The sequence below is a fragment of the Xenopus laevis genome, chromosome 1L, assembly GCF_017654675.1.
Source record: "Xenopus laevis strain J_2021 chromosome 1L, Xenopus_laevis_v10.1, whole genome shotgun sequence".
Lineage (NCBI taxonomy): Eukaryota > Metazoa > Chordata > Amphibia > Anura > Pipidae > Xenopus > Xenopus laevis.
The window spans coordinates 51,079,962-51,099,460 of record NC_054371.1 but is presented as its reverse complement, the minus strand read 5'-3'; the positions used below and the strand labels follow the sequence as shown (position 1 = coordinate 51,099,460).

Here is a 19,499-nt window from a genome sequence, read left to right as displayed (position 1 = left end):
TGTTTGGTGTTACTGGTCCTTGTAATTACTAAGTGTGTCCTGGAGCCCTACTCTTATTTCAGTTAGTGGTTATAATGAGATACGGTATACTGTAATTATTAGCTTGCAAGCTGCTTAAGAGCAAGCGTGGCTGCAGAACACTTTCTTATTCTGTGGGAAACAATGAAGATAAGTTTGCGGCGAGTAATTGTAAACAGGAATCATAAAGACATTTGCACAAAATTTAGTTAAAATACTTTACATATTTAATATTATGATTATAAATCTCTGTGGTTTAGTATGTACAAATTACAAGATATTAAAAAAGGATGCATTGGTAAATGCTTTCAATAACAATTCTAGTGTTTATATCCAACACCCTGAAGAAGGCCTACGCTGTAATGTCAGTTTAACAGTCATAAAGGGCTAGCTCAGTCTAGTGGCACGTTATGTGCAAGACATTATAAGCAAAAATATTAATAAAAAAATAATTCTGCAGTAATCTTCACTTTTCATGGTAGTTTGCTAAGAAAAGAGAAAACACATTGTTAAATTGTAGACAGAGGTTAGAATGACCAGCACTAACATAACCCCCATATTTGCCACTTGGCCAAAGGCCTGGGGAGAGGTCACCACTGGTTCTAGAACCTAGAGAGTGTATCTTTAAACAGCAACGTGGCCAACAAGGTAAATATTGTCATAGAGGTGCCCTACAAAGTCTTCACTAATGTTCTGAGCAGCACGGCGTGTGTTTCTGATAAACTCTCTCTTTGACATTTTGTTCTTCACATGAGGGCTGGCGAGGTCGATGGAAAGCAGAATCAAAGAATAGCACAGAACATACACTGCATCTAAACAAAACACAAAAGAAAAAAAAAGTCTGACATTAATTACAAATGGATGAAATAAATCTATTCAAATTAAGCAGACAATGCTACAAAGAGATGTGTACAGAAAAAAAAACAACGATCATACGATCAACGATCATAACCATCCACTACAACTTTCCAGCCATACTTCAACATGGGCACAAATGAATTTCTGCCATTTGTAAATTATTCGGACCACACTGCTTTATGGATGGGTTGGGTCTCATTTCTGGCAAAAATAGTAACCCAGTCTTATGGTTAGAGATTATTATACTCAACAAATTGGCAGCCCTCAGCAAATATTACTTTATTTATCCGTTAAAGGAACAGTTCAGTGTAAAAATAAAAACTGGGTAAATATATAGCATGTGCAAAATTAAAAATGTTTTCAATACAGTTAGTTAGCCAAATATGTAATGTATTAAGGCTGTGTAAGGCAATGTAAACCAAGAGAGATGCAAAGTAGGAAGTAGTGTTCTGTTCGACATCCAATCACTCCAGCCTTTATACATTACATTTCTGCCTAACTAACTATATTAGAAACATTTTTTATTTTGCACAGCCTATCTATTTACCCTGTTTTTATTTTTACACTGAACAATTCCTTTAAGAATGAGTGCCCTAGGGGCAACCTGGAATTACCTTTGCGTTGCACTTGTGTTCGCAAATTAGGCCTTGCGTATATATAATTTTCTTCTGGCCCCATAAATAATTATTTGCCAAGGGAATCATTTTTTTTCTGATGCAAATGTGTGGGGGCAGAATTTTTCTCCACTTTGCAGAAGATAGAACAAATGGGATTTAATTTTCAATATATTTTTTAAAATAAATGAAGAACATGTAAGTGCATATGTGTAAGTGCATAACATGAAAGTGGAAAATAAATACTGTATATTTTACCTTTAATCATGAAACATGTGTAAGATAGATAATAGTCCTTTTTCTCATGTGCATCGGACTATACTTTATTTCTAACAAATTTGTGTTGCTGCTGCATGCTATTTCTGCTATTATCAATGTGACAAAGATTAACCAGCTATCTATTAATGTTATTATATGACACTTATGTTACTGTTACTCTGATTCACTGCCTCTTCAAGTGCACAGGCCAGCAATCGGGGGCTAACATTAATAAAACTGTGGCTGTAGGGTAGTAAATACAATAAACAGACATTAAAAGGTACAGTCAAGACCAAGACAAAACATAGCAACTAGAAAACACTGAGCACAAAATATTTTATCAGCAATAACTTTTTTAAAGCAAGTTTCAAAACTCAGGGGATACCTCTGTTTACTTACCTATATCACCAAGGACACACTGAGCGTGCCCCAGCTGCATACAACTGATCCGCTTCTGCATCGGAACGAAGTAGAGGTCAGCCCAAATACGAGAGAGCAGGCATTTACAGGCTGACCGCTGCTCCACCGTGTGTGAATCCATGCAAGCGGATCCAATTCAAGTCAATGGAGAGGGGATCTGCTTCTCTCAGCCTGAAAAAAATTTGCAGGCTGAGAGCAGTGGAGCCAACGCTCCGTGTGCCCTAGGCCTAACAGTGACACTGGACTAGAGGGCAAGATCAGGTAGGCTGGAGAAACCATTTGCATTTGGCACCTACTGTATCTGTGCCCCACCCCAAAATCATTGCCCCAGCAGTCACAGCTAGAGGTATTGAGGCCAGTCAAGGTAAATAAAGGAGGTTAAGCAAAAGTGTGATTTTAACTTGTTAGATTAGGGTCTTGAAAGCATATTAAAATAATTATAACAAATTTGTAAATTTATTATTTTAAGGCAATTATTTATAGGAAATGGCAGATGGGATAATTGCCCATAAACTTGGAATATCTAAACATTAAAGGAACAGTAACACCAACAAATAAAAGCATTTTAAAGAAATTAAAATATTATGTACTGTTGCTATGCATTGGTAAAAGTTATGTGTTTTCTGTAAAAAGAGAACTATAGATTATGTAAAAATGATATTGTGTAGCCATAGGGGCAGTCAGTTAGAAAAGGCACATAATACTTAACAGATAAGCTCTGTAATAGAATACATCTGGTATCTGCTATGTAACCTGTGCTTTGAATGGCTGCCCCCATGGCTACACAGCAGCTTGTTTATATAAACTATAGTAGTCTTTCTAAAGCAAGCACATCAGTTGTACCAGTGCAAGGAAACAGTATATTATATCTTAAATACTTTCATTTGTTGGTATTACTGTTCCTTTAAACACTGACAAATTATCTTTTTTATGCCAAATTAATGAGAATGCAGTAGAGTTTCACCTAATCCCATCCAGCTCCTACAACTTCTGGGATGATGCTATTCCTATTGGAAAAATAAAGGCTTGCCTTCAGTTTAATTTGTGTTCCTAAATATATCAACTGTTGTAAAGTACATTTTTCGGATTAAAAGTTAGTGTCTGCCTTTTCAGTGAGAAGCCTAAATCAAAGTTTAACACAGCTGAATGATGGTATCAATAGGTTTACTGTATGGAATATAATTCCTGCCTGGTTTGGTTGGAGTTGAACCTTCTCTGTAGCCTACAATAAATTACTGCTAGCAGGTATAAAGCGAGCACAAACTGAAATATAGTCTGAAACAAACACACACCATGTGCAGTTAGGCTTGCCATATGCAGGCATATTTAAGCGGTCGATTCTGCCCTTTCAGAATGAGCCGGCAGCTTCTGCAGTGTATGGGCCCTATCAGACAGTCTATCCGATAGATATCTGGCCTTGCCAAAAGAGTGGATTGTAAGGTGTATGGTCACCTTTTGACAGCTGCTAAATTGCCATAACCACTCCTCAGAAAGCATCTGGAAAAAAATGCTGTACTACATTCAATGAGAAACACATTGCTTTACAAAGCTCCCACAAGACAAAGGGATGAATGAAGCACACCAAAACAATGGAACACTGCTTTTTGCCTTTCATTATAATCAAATCAGTTTTCTGTTAACAGTTCCATTTACAAGGACCAACCATTAATTCTTTGTGTAAGTAAAATATATTTTTTTCCTTAAAAATGTGGGGACAAAATGCCAAGCAAGAGGCTATCTTACAGTAAGTGCTCTTACCATCAAATATAGTTATCTATTAATTTTAGGAAGCACTGTTCCCTATTACAAATATCAAGTGTTACAGTTCACTCCAGCTGTAACTTTGCACCCCGCTGAGGGCTGTATTTACCCTATAGGCACTTGAGGGCCAACGCCTAGGACAACCTAGGACAACAGCTTTAGGGTGTCAGCCCTCTGGTGTCTATATGGGGAAAAATACATTTCTCCCCCGGTCCAGGAGGTGGAGGGGAGTATCCCTAGCTTCTAGTGTTTCTATACGTACAAAGCTGGCTGCTAATACTAAGCCTATTGCGTAGGTTGATGTGACCTTAGCATGTAAATATTGTCCTTTAATCCTTTATATGCTATGATCCAGAAAACAAGTACCATTTTGCAAACGCCATAGACTGTCGTGTGTTCACTCTTGACCTACGCTGCTCCCTGTGTGTATTTGTGGTGTGACATAGTGGAACTTGAATAATGGTCAATAAACTTTTAACTGGTAAAATGACCTGACTCAGAAGGCACACTAATTACTTAACCTGTCCTTATGCCCTAAAGCTTAAGGCATACACACCGTTTTGTCTGGCTCAGACCAGACTCTGAGAAAAATGTATGACAATTATAGTAGTTCTGGCACAGGCTGGCTCTAATCGCCTCATATTTGTCTGTCTACAATTTGAGAAATAAATATGCTCATACTCCATAACCACAGCGATTACTTTGCTCTATAAAACAAAACTCTAAAAAGGCACCATTTGCCATTACCAAACAATACAAACATTAACAGGAAAAATTATAATTTGTCATTCAATTGGCATGAAAAAAAAAAGAGAGAAGGAAACATAGCTTATGGATAGAAGTATTATAGTATGTATTCACTTGTCCATATATCCACGATCCTTCCAATGCAAGTTCTTACAGGCAGTAAGATAAGTGTGTTCTTATTGTTGCTTTCAAACAAGTATCCTTTCTTCTTACCAGGACTGAGACCCAGGTCTCTTGCTAGTGTAGGGTTACAAGCACAGAATCTATGAGAGAATTTAGTGATGAGTGTTTCAAGGTATTCCCCACGTTCTTCCGGTGCATGTATATGACGGAAAAAGTCTCTCAAAGCATTTGGTAGGAACTGGTTGCTGAAGTTGTGTAGTGTCACGAGTTCATCTAAAACATCTCTCCTTGAAGAAAGAAATGAAATTCATTACGGAACTACTCTCTCTCACATTCTCAACTTCTACTAAAATACAAAACAAATTCAGATAATTTTCTAGAAAATTATTTTTAAACAATGATAATCTTTGAAATTTATACAATGCAGTTGAAAGGACATTTTTGATTACTGCATTATAGTAAGTAGTATAATAAAATGTATCTTTATCCTAACTGTACTTAAAATGTAAAGACTTTATTAAAGGTCGAGTTATGTTTTCAAAAATTGATTCTTCGGGTTAAAAAAACAAAAAAACATGATTTTTGGAGTTTTAAAAAAAGAAAACTAAAATTTTTAATTTAATTTATAAATTAAATTAAAAAAATAAAGATTTATTATACCTCGACCCTGGAATTTTTTTCTAAAATTAAATACCATTCGAGTTGGGAATTCTTTTGAGGTTTAGACAAAGCGCACATAGCTCTAAAATTCAACCTTGAAGCTCTACTGGATAAAGGGTCCAGTAGGGCCCCAAACGTTGCCCCTGTTTGTCATATACGGGCTAAATAAATCACTACGGATTTTGCATCAAATCAAGTGTGCTACAGGATTTCTTTCTTTGGGTGTATTAGTTGACCCAAAAAGCAGGCAAAGGTTTCCAGTTTAGCATCTGAAACCTACATAGGTTCTAATGAGGGTAGAGCACTCCTAATTACTACTACTATAGCTCTAAAATTCAACCTTTAATAAATAACCCCCTAAAAGCTTAAACTTCTTAAAGTTTGTGTTAGACTATAACAACAACAAAAAAATAGACCGATTCTGTTTTAGATTTAGGTGAATAACAGCACTTTTTGCAGCTTTGGCAAAAGAGTTTAGCCAGCCCAAACACTGGGCAAATTAGAACCCCAACATATAAGGCTCATTTACATAACATTATTGCTTGGGAAGTTATTTGGAGAGTGGAAGAAACAACTCTGGCCTAGGCAGACATAAAATAAACCATTGAATGACTTAACTTAACAAAAAATCTGAAATGTTAACCTCTATGATAACAGAGAATAACAATACACTATTAATGCCTATAAAATTGACATAAAATAATAAAAAGTGTGGTTATTCTGTGACGATAATATCAGTTTTTCCATAGCACTATTATAAATTATTTTCAGTCACAGACAAAAGCAGACACTGCAAATGACTTGGCCTTTGGGGACAATATATAAATGATGGCCATTATCTTCAAACAGGGGAGTTAAAGACCCAGATTCAATTCAATGAGAAAAATGAATCTCGTAATTCAAATTTAGAATTCCCCTTTGATATTAATGGAGTTTTCTTGAGGAAATAAGTGTTTTTTAACAACTGCAATTGAGCCAATATACTAAAATACAAAACTTTGGATTTTGTTCAATTATTTTTGATTTATTATTCTTTAGGGTGCCATTACAAATAAATTAGCTTTTTATACTTAGTGGATAATCTTCATCTTACTTTCCAGCTTTTAACAATATAAAACTTATTTACCTTCTGTCAAGGTAGAGCCTCAGATTCTTCCAATTTAGTGTTCTAGTACAAAAGATAAACTTGCCAATTTCTTTTGCTGAATCATCTAGAATTCCCCTTGATATAAAATATTCAATTCCCTATGAAAATATATTCCAAGATGTAAAATGATCACATGCACAACCTTCTTAAAATACATTCATAAAATTCAAAGCAGTAATGCCACAGTAACACTAGATGAAGCAACACACAAAAAACTCTTGTCAGTGTAGTCATTTTGTTAAAAATAAATTGTTATACTCAATTCACAAGTGGACGACTGGAGCGGGTGAAATGGCAGCTGAACGGAGAGTTTACCCATTTATAAAAGCACTGTGATCTGGAGATTTTCAAAGGAAACCTGCTAAGACATTTATACTTCTTGCGTTACAGTGAATGGTGAGAAACTTGCTTTGAGGTGTTTGCATCTGTAAGCAGAAACCTTTAGACCTCAACAAAAATGTTTGAGCAAAGACTTAAACAGATCAGCTAATCATTGTGAACTAAGGGTCAGTTTGCATCATTAGGCTTTCAGATAAGAATGGAATGCTGCATTTTAGAAAGCCCTCATTATATCAACAGTGTAATACTGTACCGTTATAAAAACTCTCATGCCCTTATAATGCAGGGTGCTTTTGGTCACTATGGAATGCCATTCTTACGGAGTTCTCTGGGGAGATGCCTTAAAGAGGTCAAATACTGCATTTAGGAAAACAAATGTTTTTGCTGAATAGTCCTAAAGCCAATGAAATGATTGTTATAAAACATCCGACGGTGACCATGGTTCCAATCAGGGAGGGAATGCTAAAGTAGGGCAGAGAAGTCTTCCCAGGAATAGGTGATTATAGGGTATTATACATAATGCAGACATTAAAGAGCATTTAAAGTGACTCTGGCATATTTTATTTTAGAATTTATTTATTTATAAATTACTCAGCAAGTCCAGTTGTTTTAGAATTACTTATACTAGATATACCATGACCTGGATGAATGAAAATCTTCATAGTCAAAAACTCAGAAGATTGTTTCTACTTTGAAAATGATGTAAGCTGTCATGGTATCATGGCTGTCTTAGCCAAACTGTATATTTTCTGTATCCTAACAACGAATCCTCTAGCTGTTACTGAACTACAATCCATCCAAATATCACACAAAGTTTACATTAAAACTCTGTTGGGGATATGTAATAAAAGACATTGACAAGGTAATGTAATAAAACATCTAAAATGTGCCCACATCAAGTAATCCATAGCAAGCAGATGTTTTCAAAATGGTACCTGCTGATCTGTTGCTAAGGGTTACTACACAGGGAGCAAACTTAAGACCATATATATTACATTTACCATTGGAGTTTGTCCAGGTGAAGTAACCCACAGCAACCAATCAGCAGGTAACATCTACTAGTCAGGTTTCAATGCAAACATTTTGTTGGTTGCAACTGGTTACTGCACCCCATGTAAAAGTTTTGCCTTTTATTAATAATGGCGGTACGTGTAATAATAACTAAAATAATGTATTCATGATAACAAATTAATAGTAAAAGAAATGCAATTGTGATAATAAGTCTGTTTCCTATGTACAGTAAATCTTTTAATGGATAAAGGGCTACATACTGTGTAAGCATACCATACTTTGAAACCTTTATACAGGTATGAGATCTGTTATCCAAAAACGGTTGTACAGAAAACTCCAAATTATGGAAAGGTCATGTCCCACAGACTCCATTTTATCCAAATAATTAAATTTTTTTAAAAATGATTTTCTTTTTCTCTGTAATAATAAAACGGTTTCTTGTACTTCACTGAAGAAATTAAGTGGCACACCACCTCGTAGGGTAAAAAATACTATTTATTAAGTCATTAAAAAAGTAGCTGGAGTATGAGGTGGATAAAAGTCAATGATTAAAGGGATACTGTCATGGGAAAAAAAAATTTTTTCAAAATGAATCAGTTAATAGTGCTGCTCCAGCAGAATTCTGCACTGAAATCCATTTCTCAAAAGAGCAAACAGATTTTTTTTTTATATTCAATTTTGAAATCTGACATGGGGCTAGACATATTGTCAATTTCCCAGCTGCCCCAAGTCATGTGACTTGTGCTCTGATAAACTTCAATCACTCTTTACTGCTGTACTGCAAGTTAGAGTGATATCACCCCCTCCCTTTTTCCCCCCAGCAGCCAAACAAAAGAACAATGGGAAGGTAAACAGATAGCAGCTCCCTAACACAAGATAACAGCTGCCTGGTAGATCTAAGGACAGCACTCAATAGTAAAAACCCATGTCTCACTGAGACACATTCAGTTACATTGAGAAGGAAAAACAGCAGCCTGCCAGAAAGCATTTCTCTCCTAAAGTGCAGGCACACGTCACATGACTGGGGGCAGCTGGGAAATTGACAAAATGTCTAGCCCCATGTAAGATTTCAAAATTGAATATAAAAAAATCTGTTTGCTCTTTTGAGAAATGGATTTCAGTGCAGAATTCTGCTGGAGTAGCAATGTTAACTGATGTGTTTTGAAAAAAACATGTTTTCCGATGACAGGATCCCTTTAAGGAATGTTCCCGAAACGCATTAGGTGTCTCATATACTCCAGCTACCTACTTTTTCTAAAGACTTAATAAATAGCCGAGCCCCGGAATCCTTCGCGAAAAATTAGTCCGAATACCGAACCAAATCCAAATTTGCATATGCAAATTAGGGGTGGGAAGGGGAAAACATTTTTTACTTCCTTGTTTTTTGACAAAAAGTCACGCGATTTCCCTCCCCGCCCCTAATTTGCATATGCAAATTAGGATTCAGATGGGCCGGGCAGAAGGATTCAGCTGAAACTGAATCCTGCTTAAAAAGGCCAAATCCAAATCCTGGATTCGGTGCATCCCTATTTTTTTACCCTACAAGGTGGTGTGCCACTTAATTTCTTCAGTCTTGGATTACCGCAGTGAAGGAGCTCTGCATGATTTCAGGCACACCAAAGCCTCGTTAGTCCCGTCAGGACAGCTTGAAAAGGAGGTTTGGGTGAGTCTGCCCACTGTTATTGTGAACAATATGTCCTTATACTTGATCCCAACTAAGATATAATTAATACTTATTTGAAGCAAAACCAGCCTATTGTATTTATTTAATGTTTACATGATTTTTTTGTAGACTTAAGGTATGAATATCCAAATTATCCAAAAAACCCAAGGTCCCGAGCATTCTGGATAACAGGTCCCATACCCGTGATATTTATTATGACAAAACACTAACATTTAATGAACTTTATACTGTTACAGAAAATCAAGTAGAATGACTTTGTATTAGATCTTGAGCCTCAGTCTTACCCAGTGTGGATTAGCATTGAAAGTAAGACTCCCTTCATCCAGGCGCATGTAGAGATCCCGATAAGAAAAACCAAGAGGATGCCTTTTATTGTATATAGAGCAGTGACCCCAGGTGGATCTGCATAACCTGTTAAGACAAAATAAAAAACATAAAGATGTTTTTCAAATTGCTATAGTCTACACTGCTATTATTACTACAAGTATGGGACCTGTTACCCAGAATGCTTAGGACCTGGGATTTTCCAGATAAGAGGTCTCTTTGTAATTTAGATCTCCATACCTTAAGTCTACTAAAATATAATGTAAATATTAAGTATTGTTTTGCCTTCAATAAGGGTTAATTTTATCTTAGTTGGGATCAATGCAAGGTACTGTTTTATTATTACCGAGAAAAAGGAAATCATTTTTAAAAATTTGGATTATTTTATTATCATCGAGTCTATGTAATTCTGAACTTTCGGTAAAGCCAATTTCCGGATAACGGATCCCACGCCTGTATTTTAAAACCATGTTTTTCAAACACTTATGCGTACAAGATAGAGAGAACCTTTTGGAAAACCTACATTCTTTACTCTCTACATACAATATTTTGAATAAATCTCTGCAGCAATGCATTTCCTTGTTCCTATTTGTACATCATAGCTCACACTGATAAAATAGGAAATGATATACATCACCTGAGCCAGAACATAGAAATAATACACCCTGTGGGGCTCTTTAGCATATAGGCTACCTCATCCATTAATTCCTAAAGTCTGGAGTTTATCAGGTTGTGTTGAAACCTATATACAGTATTCTAAGGCAGTTACATGCATACTTATCAATTTACTGCTGACATGTCATGTAACTTGTCAATTTCATATTTAACTGGTTTAAAGGGATGATCTACCTGAAATATATGACGCCATACATTAGGCACATTTACTGACATACTAAGCTCTAACAAACAGTACCCTCTTTATCTCTGGTATTGGTCAGTATATGCATGTTTGACAGTTACACACCTCTATTATTCGGTTCCGTGGAATATGTTGGTGCCTAATAAATTACATACTGATAATAATAAATGCTATGCATTCCACTCATACATGTAGAATGAACCAGGTGTAGATTAAATATTCTTAAATTATTTAACAAAATTAATCTACTATTTCCTTTGCCAAGTACAGTATATCAGTGTGGTGACAGCCCTTCCCTTATCCAAGGAGTATCAGAACAAACAAAAGCTCTATATTGTGCATAGCCAAGTCCATTGTCCTGCAAAGGAAACTGGGAAGCTGGGGAAAATTGCAGAACACCACAAGGCAGGGTTTGTTTCTTTTATCCATGAAAATGTTATTCTTGAGGTCATAAAAATTATGACTGGCATTTAGGTTGAATGCCTTTTTATCTTATCAGATCACCCAACATTAAAGCTAGAGTTATAAAATGACCAGGTCTCTTAAAGGGGACCCATCACCCAAGAAAAAACATTTAAAATCCTATTTTATAACACTAGTCAAGCAAAATTAACTTTAATTTAATTACACTATATAAATTATTTGAATCTTGTTTACTTCCTAAATAATTATAGCAAGCCATTTTGTGGTCACTGTTATTAAGGCAAGCCTTGCATCATCCTAAAATCTTGTTTGTGCACCAGAATGGGGGACCCGAGGTCCATCCCCATGCCCTGGTTACACAATTAAACGGTGAAGAGAACGGGGGGAATGTGGGGAGAGCAGTGACATCTAGGAAGTGCTGAATGGAAAGTGAAAGAAATTGTCTGCCCCGCCTCTATGCCTAAGGCTAGAGGAGGGGCAGACAGTATTTAATTGACAGCTTAGAGTTTTAAATTATCTTAAAACAGCTCTAAATTCTTTAATAAAAAATTGATTTTGGATTTCATGTTTAATTTGCAAAGGACTTTTATTATACAGCTTTTTATGTCTGGGTGACAGGTCCACTTTAATGAGGCATTGTCTCATACAGGCTTAATGTGTCTGAGCAGCTAAGGTAAATAGGTGACACACTCTGACCTCTTTTCTGCTATTCAGTGGAGGCTCACAGTCTGTGACATCAGAGAATGACAAATCTGAGTCATTTACAATAGACTACCTATATGTGTATAACAGTTACACAGATCCATAAAGATGATAGATACGCTATAACCTCAGATGCACATAGATCTTAAAGCAGTTGTTCCCCTTTCAATGTGATTTAGAGAGTGATATTCTGAGACAATTTGCAATTGTTTTTCATGTTTTATTATTTGTGGCTTTTGAGTTATTTTGCTTTTTATTCAGCAGCTCTTCAGTTTGCAATTTCAGCTATTTGGTGCTAGGATCCAAAAAATCCTTGCAACCATGCATCGATTTAAATGACTGGAACAGAAAGATCAGTAATAAAAAGTAGCAATAACAATACATTTGTAGCCTTTCAGCGCATTTGTTGTTTAAATGAGGTCAGTGACAGTCAAAAAACAAAATAAAGAAGACCAACTGAACAGTTGCTTAGAACATGGCATTCACTAAAAAACATACTAAAAATTTACTTGAAGGCGAACCACCCCTTTAAGATAAAAATGACCTCCTATCCTTAGTGCAGCAGAGCCAAGAGTGTTCAAGAATGCATGCCTAAAGAATAACAAAAGGAAATAGAAGAAGGAAAGAGCATACATAAAAGGACAACAGGGGTAGGCAACTGTCAAAAAACTATTTACAGCAGCTATACTGTAGTTAATGTGTCAGGACAGATTACACACTCTAATATTTTTAAAAAAAAATCAAATCCAATCATGATGTTTTATGTATCATACTGGTTGGCAGTAGTCATGGAATTATCCTACAATTACCTATAGAATATAAAAAAAAAAATGAAAATACTCTTACATTTTTACATTTGATAGTACACACTCTGACCACTGAAGCATTAAGCTCCGGGGCCCTTTACATTGCAATATTTTTCACAATACAAAAGCTCAGGTTTCCTAATTTAAATAAATGCTTCCAGCTTCGATAAAGAAAAAAGTAGGGCAATTCTTTTTTTAGACATTTCTTGAATTCTTACGAATAAACCTAGCAGAATGTGATATTTAAGCAACATCTGAACTCAATCTTTCATGTTTTACATCAATCATTTTTGTGTAACTTGAGCACTGGAGTCAGACGAACGGGTTTGAGACAAAAGTGAAAAGGATTTAAATGTTGGTTCTTTCCAGTTCTCTATAACATACCTTTGATGTGCACCTCTGAGACATTACTGAGCCACTATGTGGCCCTTCGAGTTCTTATACACTTTCCCACTGTTTATACCTTTGCCCCCTACTGTAACTAAACATTGCAGTAAACCACAAAGATCTCAAGAGACTCTCCTCATCTCTCTTTTCATAAAAATGGTACCACAGAGGGATTAAGAGAATTGTAGCTGAAAAGAAATAGAAGCTATTTATGTGTTATACAGACATACATATTATATATGATGTCATACAAAGCAGATGATGAAGGCCTTGGGAAGGAAACAGCTTTAAATGTCACCTGGAGGACCAAATCCCAGATTATAGAGTGCTGTGTAAAAAAAAAAAGAAATACTGGCCCTAATGTTAAATAAACATGCATACTGTCTATTTGTTTCTGGGTGTTTAGAAGAAAGGGCCAATGACCAAAAGGTCATATTCTTTTTTTACTTTGTCTAATACTGCTACTGTAACTCAGTATAAAGAGATAAAAAATGAAAAGGCAGGGAGTGCTGAAATCTGGCCAAGGATTATTTTACAAATAGGGTATAAAGCTGACTAAAGAGTGTGCTTCACATAACTGCAAAGGTCACATTTGCAGGTACAGAAAAAAATACTAAGGAAGGTCTTGGTGTCACTTTGTTTAGCTCAATGCTGCATAAACTCATAAAGGTATGGGACTCATTATCTGGAAACCCGTTATCCAGCCATCTCCCTTTTTATCCAAATTTTTAAAAATGATTTCCTTTTTGTCTGTAATAATAAAACAGTACCTTGTACTTGATACAAACTAAGATACACATATAATTATTCTTTTTTAAAAGCAAAACCAGCCAATTGGGTTTGTTTAACGTTTACAAGCTATGAAGATCCAAAGTATGGAAAGATCTGTTATCTGGAAAATTCCAGGTCCCGAGCATTCTGGATAACAGGCCCCATACCTGTATAACTTTTCTCAAATCTTTATAATGGGGTAAAAAAGGGTTATATGGACACAATATTGATAAACTACAACTTCTAGAACCCCCACAGCTCAGCTGAAAATCTAACTGCACTTGCACTTTTACATTTAGAGGATGTGCCACACTTTATAAAGCATATGGGTTGACCATACACAAAAGAAACACATTGTGAAAAGGACTTAGACTAGTTGACAAAAAGGAAAAAAAAAGTACAGTTTAGAGACTCTTCAGTTTATTCCACTACCAACAGAAAAGTGAAATATATATATATAAGTGTAGCACACTTAATGTTTGTACCTGTAAGACTGCTGGGTAATGTAGTCCCCCCCGTGCATTCCACTACAGTACAGAGGAACTAGTTAATGCTTCAGACTGCAGGAAGGAAGGAATTTTCTCCAGCCAATGATAAAGGAGACAGTCTGTGCCCTGCCCTCTCAGCCAGGAACAGGAAGAGGAAGGAGCCTGGAACAGGAGGAGGAGAGACCAGCCAGCATGGAGAGATGTGCTGAGAGATCTAGAGACTGGGTTTGTGTTCCAGCCTGCTGAGTGACCAGCCAGAGAGAGACACTGCTATTAACCTGCAAGGGGAGAACACTGCAGTGTGCAGCCTGCTTGAAGCTGTTTGCTGCTGTTCCCTGGAGGAAGTTTTGTTGTCAGCACCATTGTGATCCAGGAGTACAACAGTCAGCCATCTTGATAAGGAGAAAGCCACAGTGTGGAGAGAAGCAAGGTTCCTTGTCAACTGTAAGTTATTAACCCTTTGTGCTACAAGTTTAAGGAACTTTGGGAGTTATAAAACAGACATTATCCTGCTAGTCCATTGGAGGGTGAGACATATTGTGCAAGGAGAGCTGACAGCATTGCACCATCAATACCCTTACCAAGGGACACATCACCAGTTCTTTTATTGTGGTTACATCCAGGGAGATAATTCAGTTGCACAGTTCAGCAGCAACCTAAGGTGGAATTTGCCATTCATTTAGACTGCTGTGCTATTTGCAGCCCATCCAGTTCTTTCAACTCAGTAAGGGGGCCCCCCATCGGTAAACAACTGTTTCAGGACTTAGGTGTGCACACCAGGGTTTGAAGGGTCTTACAGGGGTTGTCTTTGTTAAATTGTCATATTTACTACAGTGTTAGCAGAGTACTAATTGTCATATTATTGTTTTATTTCTAACCAATCATCTCTTACAGCTGCAGCTGTTTAATAAAGTCAGGTTGTGCCTGTTGCACTGCCATCTTGTGTGCCTGGTTACTGGGGCCTTGGGGTGTCACCTGGTTAAGAAAAGCAGACTCATATAGACTACTGCCAACACCTACGGGTGCGCTACACTTGGGGGCTCGTCCGGGATTACTAGCTTTCTACGCCCAGTCTCCCTCTAACCAGCAAGATGGAGCCAAGTGATGTTACTAAATGGTGCCAAGCAGCGGGTGTAGATCCTGCCCATTGTACTGCTTTACTATTGCCTGTCACAAAGTTCTCATCAGAGCAGATCTACAGACTGTTAGACCGTCTAGCACAGGGGTCCCCAACCTTTTTCACCCGTGAGCAACATTCAGATGTAAAAAGAGTTGGAGAGCCACACGAGCATGAAAAATGTTTCTTGGGGTGTCAAATAAGGGCTGTAATTGGCTATTGGTAGCCCCTATGTGGACTGCCAGCCTACAGGAGCTTCTGTTTGGCAGTACACCTGTTTTTTCTGCAACTAAAACGTGCCTCCAAGCCACAAATTCAAAAATAAGCACCTGCTCTGAGGCCACTGAGAGCAACATCCAAGGGGTTGGAGAGCAACATGTTGCTCATGAGCTACTGGTTGGGGATCACTGGTCTAGCACCACAAAACAGATGCTGCATTGTAAAGCTGCAAAGAGAGGCGCACATGGGGCATCTCCAGGTGTTACTGCAGTGGGATTGCCAAGTCATTTCTCTTGATGTAACGGACACAGTTGAGCTGGGTGATGAAGGTAACAAAGCTCAGATTGTGCGACCTGAAATTGCCCACACTGAGTACCGAGCTGTAGAAAGTCCTGCTGCACTAGAAGTGCCACCTGCCCCATCACCTGTGGCTATGATTGGGCCTGAGTTCTTTACAGCCATGGGAGAATTAATGGCTAAGTGTAATCAGGGTAGTGGTGCCCATACTGGTGCAGGCTACCGAAAATTGAAGATCTTCTCGGGGGTACAGCCATTACCCACAGGTGAAGAGGAATATGAAGTCTGGATGGATCAGGCATTGCAGGCCCTTGATGAGTGGGACATACCAGAGGCACAAAAGAAGCAGCGAATAGCAGAGAGTCTGAGAGGTGCTGCATCTGAAGCAATAAGGAATTTAAAGCTGAGTCAGCAAGATTGCACGGCATATGATTACCTTGCTGCCCTTCAAACAGTGTTTGGCAGAGGTGAGGATGTAGAGGATCTCCGCTACCAGCTGAAACACACTTTCCAGTGGGAGGAAGAGAAATTATCTGACTACATCCGACGCCTTGATAAGATTATTCACCAAATCTTATTAAAGAAAGGCCTAGACTCTAAAGAAGTAGATCAAGTGAGAGTGAAGCAAATCCTCCAAGGGGCGCAGCCACTAGACCCTATTGTGATCAAGTTGAGAACTCGAGGAGCTGGGGGGGCCACCCGCTACATTGATCTGATCAAGTGGGTTCGGGAAGAAGAAGCCGTGCTAGCAGCTAAGGGAGCTATGGCAGACCCAGTGACCGGGCTTACCGCTGGAGTTGGGTTGGTAAATGCTGTGGACACCAACCAAAGGATTGCCCAGTTAGAACAGACAGTCAACAAGCTGGCTGAGCTGATGACACAGGTGGTCTCACAATCAAGTATGCCTTTGTTACAAAAAGAGCTAAATACAGGAGTTCCAGTGGGACCAGCTGGACAGCCCAATGTTTCCCAAGGCAGCAGGTTGACTGGCCTGGTGATTTGTTACTGCTGTGGAGGGGAGGGTCACTTCCAGCGAGAGTGCCCCTCAAAAGGAAGGGCAAGCAAGACAGCCCAGAAGGGCCACCAAAAGCTACAGGGAAACTTCAGGGGCCCTCAGTAAAGGAGCCAACTGAGAGCCCACCCAAGAGTTGCTCCAAACAGATCCAGAAAAGCAGTAAAGGGCCCAGGTCTGTGCAGATGGTGAAAAGTCAACCCTTGCCATACAAGCAAACTCAAATGAACAGGCTGAAGAGGGGACCTGAGCCCAAGCTACCGAAAGGGCTTGGTGGGTCCATCACCTATTGTCCCTGTACAGATTGAAGGCATTTATGCTGAAGCCCTTCTAGATACTGGTGCTCAAGTGACCCTCCTGTATGAAGATTTCTACAGGAAATACTTAAAGCACATACCCCTGGAAACCCTGGACAAACAGTTAGAGATTTGGGGCCTAAGTGACAAGAAGTTGCCTTATCAGGGTTTCCTTTCAGTCAAAGTGGAATTCTCCCAGAAAGTAGCAGGGATGGCAGAACCCATGGAGACACTGGCGGTGGTTTGCAACCGACCCCCTGGGGCTGGAAAGAATGCCTTGGTAGTTGGAACCAACAGAGCTGTTGTACGGAGACTCCTTGACCACCTGGTGACAACAAAGGAGGCATCCATTGTCCCAGTTCACCCACTGCTACAGCCAACCCTAAAGTCACTGGTGCAGGAAGCGAATGTTCCAGCTGATGGGATCGGAAATGTGTGGTATTTGAACAGACAAAAGATGGTAGTTGCTCCAGGGAAGATCACTTGTATGCGAGCCAGGGTGAAGATGAACTGGGATAACCCTGGATCCCATGTAATGCTTGAAAGTGACCGTGAATTGAAACTGCCCAGGGGGTAGATCTGCTTCCAGAAGCCATCCCAGTAGAACAACTGAAAAAGAATGGAGGCATGGTGAAAGTGGGGTTGAGAAATGCCACAAGTCAGCCAGCAGTGATTCAGCCCCGCACTCTGGTGGGAAAAGTATATGCTGCCTCTCCAGTACTGGCATCCCATCTTAGAACTGAGGAAGGAACCACAGACAAATGGCCCTCATTGGAAAACTCTCCCATCACAAAGGAATGGAAGTCACGGATGACGGGACATTTGGAGCAAAGGAAAGAGATGTTCTCCAAAGATGACTACGATGTGGGTTGTGCAACCAGCACTCAGCACAGAATACGGCTCCGGGAGGATAAACCATTCTGAGAAAGGTCCCGCAGACTAGCTCCGGGGGATATAGAGGACCTACGAAAGCTTCTGGAAGAGTTGAAGACCACAGGAATTCTCAGAGAGTCCCGAAGCCCCTATGCATCGCCAATTGTGGTGGTGCGTAAAAAGAATGGGTCCATTAGGATGTGTGTTGACTATAGAACTCTAAATCAGCGCACCATCCCTGATCAATATACCACTCCCAGGGTGGAAGATGTCCTGCACTGCTTAGTTGGAAGTAAGTGGTTCAGCGTTCTGGACTTAAAAAGTGGATACCACCAGATCCCAATGCATCCAGATGATCGTGAGAAGACCGCATTTATCTGCCCTTTGGGGTTCCTAGAATGGACAAGAATGCCTCCAGGACTTAGCGGAGCCCCTGCCACCTTCCAAAGGCTGATGGAAAACACAGTAGGAGACATGCATCTCATAGAGGTAGTGGTGTACCTCGATGACATTATTGTCTTTGGGAAGACTCTTGAGGAACATGAGGAGAGACTACTTAAGGTGCTGGATAGGCTAAAGAAAGAAGGGTTGAAGCTGTCACCGGAAAAATGCCAGTTTTGTTTACCCTCGGTCACCTATCTAGTCCATGTGGTATCAGCTGAGGGAGTATCCACTGACCCCAGCAAGATTGAAGCAGTCACTTCTTGGCCCCGACCCCGCACCATTACTGAACTCAGATCATTCCTGGGATTCTGTGGGTATTACCGCAGATTTGTGAGAGGATTTGCTAAAGTTGCATGGCCACTGAATCAGCTTCTTCAAAGTGATACAGAAGAAGAGGAGGACATAGAGAACTATTCTAACAAGTCCAAAGGTCAAAGAAAAGCAAAAGAACCAGTTGAGGACAGGTGGAATGAGGACTGCGAAAAGCCATTTCAGCAACTGAAGGACTGCCTGACCAATGCTCCAGTCCTGGCATACGCAGACCCAACCCAGCCTTATGTCCTTCATGTTGATGCCAGCCGAGAAGGACTCGGAGGTGTCCTTTATCAGCAGCATGAAGGAGAGTTGCGACCAATTGCCTATATCAGCAGAAGCTTGTCACCTACAGAGAGAAATTACCCAGCCCACAAGTTGGAGTTCCTTGCACTGAAGTGGGCTGTCGTTGATAAACTCCACGATTACCTGTATGGGGCTGAATTTGACGTGCATACAGACAACAACCCGCTCACTTATATCAACACCTCCGCCAAGTTGGATGCCACAGGACACGGTGGCTGGCTGC

The 19,499-nt window shown here is 39.2% G+C and overlaps 1 protein-coding gene across 2 annotated transcripts in view; it reads right to left on the bottom strand.

The window, feature by feature from the left end:
- Positions 1 to 222: 222 nt before the first annotated feature.
- Positions 223 to 19,499, bottom strand: part of fbxo8.L (F-box protein 8 L homeolog) — a 44,654-nt gene continuing 25,377 nt past the window's right edge. For both annotated transcript variants that reach the window (XM_018245727.2, NM_001092821.1), the window contains exons 4-7: positions 9,925 to 10,051; positions 6,586 to 6,704; positions 4,890 to 5,086; positions 223 to 830 (exon numbers count right to left, since the gene is read on the bottom strand). In XM_018245727.2, coding sequence (XP_018101216.1) covers positions 643 to 830; positions 4,890 to 5,086; positions 6,586 to 6,704; positions 9,925 to 10,051 — 631 coding nt within the window. In that variant the 3' untranslated portion in view covers positions 223 to 642. The remainder of the gene's footprint in view (positions 831 to 4,889; positions 5,087 to 6,585; positions 6,705 to 9,924; positions 10,052 to 19,499) is intronic.